At 45.2% G+C, this 7,229-nt stretch overlaps 1 protein-coding gene across 3 annotated transcripts in view; it reads right to left on the bottom strand.

The window, feature by feature from the left end:
- Nucleotides 1-1,879: 1,879 nt before the first annotated feature.
- LOC139565922 (muscarinic acetylcholine receptor M2-like) overlaps nt 1,880-7,229 on the bottom strand; it is an 81,140-nt gene continuing 75,790 nt past the window's right edge. For all 3 annotated transcript variants that reach the window (XM_071386616.1, XM_071386617.1, XM_071386618.1), the window contains one exon: nt 1,880-3,803. In XM_071386616.1, the coding sequence (XP_071242717.1) occupies nt 2,222-3,739 (1,518 nt within the window). In that variant the 5' untranslated portion in view covers nt 3,740-3,803 and the 3' untranslated portion in view covers nt 1,880-2,221. The remainder of the gene's footprint in view (nt 3,804-7,229) is intronic.

The following is a 7,229-nucleotide window of genomic DNA, read 5'->3' as shown; positions in this document are numbered from 1 at the left end:
AGTTGGTCAAATTTTTGTTTATTTACTAATAGTTAAACACGTCCACACACACACACACACACACACACACTCCTAACCCTAACCCTTGCTACTAACCCTTTCTACTAACCCTAACCCTTAACATCATTCTAACCCTAACACTAAGTCTAACCTTAACCCTAAACCCCCTATAAATAGCATTTGACCTTGTGGGGACTAACAAAATGTCCCCAGTTGGTCAAATGTTTGTTTATTTACTAATAGTTAAACACGTCCACACACACACACACACACACACACACACACACACACACACACACACACACACACACACACACACACACACACACACACACACACACACACACACACACACACACACACACACACACACACACACACACACACACACACACACACACAGATGTAGATTAATTAGTACATCTAACATCGAGTAGCCCTTATAATTCACAAGGCCATGGCCTGTGATTATTGGTATTTAACCCCATTCCGGGGTAACAACAGAAACATGCACTGAAATAACCTCTAAATCTCCACGATATGACACTCTGTCAATCACTCTACAACCTTGGTAACCCCTACCTATCGAATACAAACCACCTCTGACGACAGCAAGACAAAAATACAATCCTCTTCAATCTTTCTCTTCATTATCAGTCAGGACTGACATACAACAGGCTCTTGTCACAGGCTGTAACATCTGCAACATAGCGGGATCAAATTATGTTGAAAATCCAATCTCAGAGGAATATACAACTCACCCCTGGAAAAGCACAAGATCCCTTTCTCTATAATTGAATAGGCTTTGGCTCCAAGCCCCTGCCAACTGCCACCCTCTGAATGAATTTACAAGCTCCAAGCAAACCCACTTTTAGAAAACAGGCTCCAAAAGGGTTCTGAAGCTGTCCCCATAGGATAACCCTTTTGGGTTCCAGGTAGAACCCTTTTTGTTTACAAGTTTGAACTCTTTTGGGTTCCATGTTGAACTCTCTGTGGAAAGGGTTCTACATGGAACGCAAAAGGATTCTACTGGATCCAAAAGGATTCTACCTGGAACCAAAAGGGGTTCTCACAGGGTTCTCCTACGGTGACAGCCAAATAACCCTTTTTGGTTCTAGTTAGCACCTTGTTTTCTAAGAGTGTAGACTATCTGACAAAATAAATATCTTAATATACAATCAAATAAACATCAAATTCATCATGTAATGAATTGTAAGAGATCAAATCGCTGATCATCTAAAATGATGTGGAAAACATATAGCTAGCTAAATAATGTAATTGAACAATGCCTTTTTGGATGTATTTTTACATTATCTATTTATTTGTTTACTCATTACCATGTTCCACCTTTTTCTTTGGTGGGAAGAATCTACTTTTTCAAACAAGTTTCCTAACCTCAGTCCTGCGTTGTGGTGAGAGGTGACCCTGGCCAGGCCTGGTCTCTGTCCTGCTATGCCCTTCAGGGGCCACTTATGGTCCATCCCTGGAGATAGGAGGGCTCCCAGCCATGTTACTCAGTCGTATATGAACATGCCAGAGAGGCAGTTTAGACAAGCTGCTCTGCTTTGTGTGCTGCCAACACAGAGAGCCACCAGCATACAGATAACAGTTTGTAGTATGTACTGTATGTCCTTGTGCTGTCTTCACTGGCGGACATCTCCACTGAAACTGTGTGATGGATCATTCTGTCACGCTCAGACAGATGCACACACACACACATTTACATTTTGCGTATACATTGATATATAGATTTATTTATTTATTTTACACTGAATTTCAAACGGGAAGTTTGTGAATTCAGTCAGCCCTATTTTCCCTTAGAATTCGTCTTGTGCAGTGCAGAGCTCTCTATCCAACTGTCCTTTTCAAGTTCGGTCTATTTGTTCTCGTGGCTGTGCGCCTCTTTGTAAGTCTTATGTCTCAACAGTTGCATCACAAATCTCATTCATCAGAGCCAAACCCAACATGGCTGCAGGATACAAGTTCTCTTATGAGCCGTAGAGTAAAAACAAAGGAAAGGGACCACATCATAAACTCTCTCTCTCTCTCTCTCTCTCTCTCTCTCTCTCTCTCTCTCTCTCTCTCTCTCTCTCTCTCTCTCTCTCTCTCTCTCTCTCTCTCTCTCTCTCTCTCTCTCTCTCGCTCTCTCTCACACACACACGCACGCACGCACACACACACACACACACACACATGCACACACGCACACTCCCATCCATATTCATCTAGCTGACCTAATGTTTTTGTATTGGCAGAGGAGGAGATGTTTGAATGTCTTTTTGAAAGTGACATTGCAGAGGGCATAGCAGGCGGGGTTGATGGTGCTGTTGATGTAGCACAGCCAGTAGCCGATAGTCCAGACCGTGCTGGGGATGCAGCTGGAGCAGAAGGTGTTGATGAGCACCATGACATTGTAAGGGGTCCAGGTGGCCACAAAGGCCACCAGGATGGCCATGATGGTACGGGTCACCTTCTTCTCCCGAGACGGTGGTGCTTTCTTCTTCTTGGGTGGCTGCTTGGTCATCTTCACGATTTTCCGCGCCACGTGGTTCTGCTTCTCCGTGGCGTGGACGATCTCCACCGTGGCGTTGGAGGGCGTGTAGCAGTCCCCCTTGAGAGAACTGGTGTTAATCTTGATGCAGGTGAGTTTGGAGCCGCCTGCCTTGGCCCGGTGGCGGGTTGGCTGCTGAACGAGCTCGGTGTTGCAGTTTGCTCTGGATGGCACTGCTTCTTCTTCTTTGTGGTTGGACGCAGCTGCACTGCCAGATGTCGAGTCGTTGGAGCTCTCTTTCTCCTCTCCGTGGGCACAGTTCTCCCTACCCCCGTCCTCACCCTCCATCTCCCCCTCTCCACCCGTGGTGGATGGGCCCTTGCCGTTCTGCAGTTTACCTTCGTGCTGGTTGGCCACGTCATCTTTGGCTTGGGTCGTGCCCTGCTCTGTGTCCTCTGCTGTCAGGTTGTTGTTGATGGGCTTGGCAGTATTACTGCCCCTTGCCTGCTCGTGGGACAGGGCCTCTGGGTTGGGCCCTGACGGCTTCCTGGTCTCTTTCTTCACCCGGCTTTTACTGGCTATAGAGATCTGTATGTAGAGAATGACCATGATGATAACGGGCAGGTAGAATGCTGCGATGGCCGTGCCGAAGGTGACTGCTGCATTAGAGAAGAACTGAATGTAACACTCCCTCTCAGGCACTGTCCGCCCGCCCACGATGAACTGCCAGAATAGGATGGCCGGGGCCCACAGAATGAAGGACAGGACCCAGGCAGCAGCAATCATCATCCCTGCCATCTTGGTGGTCCTTTTGACAGGGTAGCTGAGGGGCTTTGTGACACAGAAGTATCTGTCAAAACTGATGATGAGTAGGTTCATGACAGATGCGTTACTCACTACATAGTCCAATGCTAGCCACAGATCACACACCACAGGCCCTAAGGGCCAGTAGCCAATCACTATGTATACTGTGTACAGGTTCATGGAACACAGCCCGATGATTAGGTCAGCACATGCAAGGCTGAATAAAAAGTAGTTGTTGACCGTCTGTAGGTTCCTATTGACCTTAATGGAAAGCATGACCAGGATATTTCCAATAACGGTGACCAGGCTGAGGGACCCAGCCACCAATACAATGAACACCACCTCCACAGTCTTGTATGGGCTTTCGGGTTCAATGACAGGCCCTGTGTCAGTGCCTTCTGAGGCATTCCAGTAGGTGAAGTTGGTGAAATTGAACATCTCCATTGCATCTGGTCTTGGGGATGTTCTTCTATTCAGTTGGAGTTCAGGCGTTGAATCGCCTTTGCACCTATGGAGGGAAACAGAGGAAAACAATGGATTAGATAATTAACTATCCTACATGCATCCATCAAAATTTGAATTTGGGGAAACTACTGAAAACTAGGGCTACTTCCACACATATAACGTCCTTAACGTGTATCTTTATTTAATAATAATGAATGTGTGCGACAAGGTGGTTAGCGGAGATGTGCTATGAAAACAAAGTTGTTTACAAACAACGACAAGGACTAATGAGATTGTCAAGTTAAAACAAGACATTCGACAACTTGCTGGTGGTATACTGCTGTTGAAAACAGGCCTGGTAAACAAAAAGTATTGTAGCCTACATGGGAGAAGATACCTTCAACAGGACAACGAGACAACCAGAAGTTGGAGAGGAAGCCACACACTGACAACAGTTACAAGAGAAGACCCTTTTTGTCTCAACAAAAGAAAACAACACCGCAAATGAGATGTATTTCCTCCTATTGTTTACAAAAAAGCTATTGAATTGACAGACCAATACATTTTTCTCTTGTGTTGTGTTAGGTTATCCTACATGCAATGAAATCTATTACTGGTAGGTGGTGATTAAGTGTTGGCCTAACAGGGCCATGCAGTTCTAGCAGGAGCTCCCCTCATCTACAGTAGCAATACACTCTCTCACTATGCTCTTCCTTCCACCATTTCACTTGATGCTTTCACCCTGTACCTGATGAGCTACGTATGTTTCAGGCAGGTAAGAGCTGGTAGTATTATATCCAGCTGTTTGGGGGACGGGCTCTGCAGCTCAAAGAAAAGACAAATTGATCCATGTGTTTCAGGCCCCTAGTATTTTACCTTGTTTCGTGGCCTGTAGTCTATCCTGTTAGCCTGCCTCAGACGAAGCTACCAGTCTCAGGGTAAAGTGTTTGGAGGGAACATGCTCTCAGAGGGAGGCTCTGCATGTTTGCTACATCTCTGACAGTTTAATAACGGTTCAGCTGATGGGCGATCTCATTTGGTGTACAGCATCTGACTGAGTTACTCAGATTGTCTCTGAGTAATTTGTCACTTTGAGTAGTTGTTTTGTGATACTGGATTGTTCAGGGACCTGTTTGACTGTCACCATGCACAATTAGTTGATGTGAATGGCACTTAATGAGGAGGTATTGGCTGACAGCTCACTAACTGACACTGAACAACTCCTTCTATCTTAGGTCCTTTGCCCCTTAACAGTTGAACACAGCCTCTGAATAACTAGCGATACAGTAATTTACTTATCTGCTCTGACAGAAATCCCTAATCATTGCATTAGCCACAGAGCTAAACTGGACTAATCACCATCAAATGTTTAAGTCCACCTATTTATATGTTAAAACATCCAACAATACAAACAGGACACACTTGTGGCTCACTAGAGAGAAGTGGATTAGAGAAAGGAAGTGGATGATTCAGTGAGGAGAGACTGAGAATGGGGGAGTAAGTATGTCCCTCGGCACATCTTTGTCCACCTCCAGCTAACATAAGCCTTGTCCCACACCTGAAATCTCTGCCATAACAGCCAAAGCATTGCCCTTCCGGAATCAAATAGAGACAGTCACAAATCCCCTCTCTGTAGAACCATGGCACATAAATGTTGCTTAAGGGCCTCTAGAGAACGTCTTTTTCTAAATGTCTCCTCACCTTGTCATGGTGACATCACCCTGCTGAAGACATTGCATTCACACTCTAGGGAGCCCAGCCAGTCAGTATTTGACATTTCCCTTGAGAGGATGGGACACAGATGCCTCATGCCTGACCCGGGGCTGCAGTCTGGCTGCTCCTTTGACTAAATGGGTAACACTTTATTTGTAGATGCTCTACAGACTATCAGTAACATTTCAACTAACTATCTACTAACCCTAACTCTAGCCCTAACCCTAACCCTAACCGTAATCCCTATCCTAACCCTAAACTTAAGCCTTACCTTAACCCTCATTCTAAACCTAACCTTAACCCTAACCCTAACCTTAGCAAGCAGTTGCTTATCAACAGATAATTTGTTGATAGTATGACCATCTGTAAAGTATCCGGACTATCCAAATAAAATGTGACCTAGACGGTGTTCAACAAATAATATTTATTTTCTCTCTAAAAGGTAGGGGTCAAAATCATTGACACCCCTCCTTATAAATAAAGTAGTCAAAAGTTTCGTTTTTCGTCCCATGTTCATAGCACGTAATGACTACATCAACCTTGTGACTACAAACTTGTTGGATGCCTTTGCCTTTGTTTTGGTTGTGTTTATTATTATTTTGTGCCTAATAGAAATGAATGGTAATAATGTATTGTGTCATGTTGGATGCTACCATAATTACGGATAATCCTGTGAATAATGATGAGTGAGAAAGTTACAGAGTGTCAAAGATGACACCCCCAAGACATGTGTCTTGCCCAACTCACGCCTCCCCCTTGAGCTTAATGAGCTGGCCTAGGTTATCCCTGCTTCAAGCCTATTACCCACAGGCATTGCCCTTCCAGCCCAGTCCCGATCCCAGCAACCCACTGATACCAGTGGTGTAGAGCTCGGCGGCCGACAGCTGGAGTGGAAGAAACCTTTTTACTAAAAAACACTCAGTGGGGTGTCCAGCTCAGGGGTAGGGCGACCCGTAGTTCATCAGGCTCTCCCAGGAATATAAGACTAGGGAAACCATAAGACCAGGGAAACTATAAGACCAGGGAAACTATAAGACCAGGGAAACTATAAGACTAGGGGAAACTATAAGACCAGGGAAACTATACGACCAGGGAAACTATAAGACTAGGGAAACCATAAGACCAGGGGAGCTATAAGACCAGGGAAACTATAAGACCAGGGAAACTATAAGACTAGGGGAAAGATAATACCAGGGAAACCATAAGACCAGGGAAACTATAAGACCAGGGAAACTAGAGTGGTGAGTATACGTTCTCCGCTTGGCAACTGTTATTATTAAATAAATAATTTGTTTTACAACTACGGGTGAGCGTCACAAACCCTTCACCTGTGGACCTGGAGTTACTCCCCGTTACCATGTCATGCCTTACTCTCACGAGACTAAATTGTATAGTCATGCCTTAGTCCCGCGAGACTAAATGGTATAGCCACCGTGTCATGCCTTAGTCCCGCGAGACTAAATGGTATAGTCACCGTTTCATGCCTTAGTCCCGTGAGACTAAATGGTATAGCCACCGTGTCATTCCTTAGTCCCGTGAGACTAAATGGTATAGCCACCGTGTCATGCCTTAGTCCCGTGAGACTAAATGGTATAGCCACCGTGTCATGCCTTAGTCCTGCGAGACTAAATGGTATAGTCACCGTGTCATGCCTTAGTCCTGCGAGACTAAATGGTATAGTCACCGTGTCATGCCTTAGTCCCACGAGACTAAATGGTATAGTCACCGTGTCATGCGTTACTCCCGTGAGACTAAATGGTATAGCCACCGTGTCATG

The sequence above is a fragment of the Salvelinus alpinus genome, chromosome 37 (assembly GCF_045679555.1).
Source record: "Salvelinus alpinus chromosome 37, SLU_Salpinus.1, whole genome shotgun sequence".
Taxonomy (NCBI): domain Eukaryota; kingdom Metazoa; phylum Chordata; class Actinopteri; order Salmoniformes; family Salmonidae; genus Salvelinus; species Salvelinus alpinus.
The sequence above is the reverse complement of the archived record's forward strand: the minus strand, read 5'-3'. Positions and strand labels throughout refer to the sequence as shown.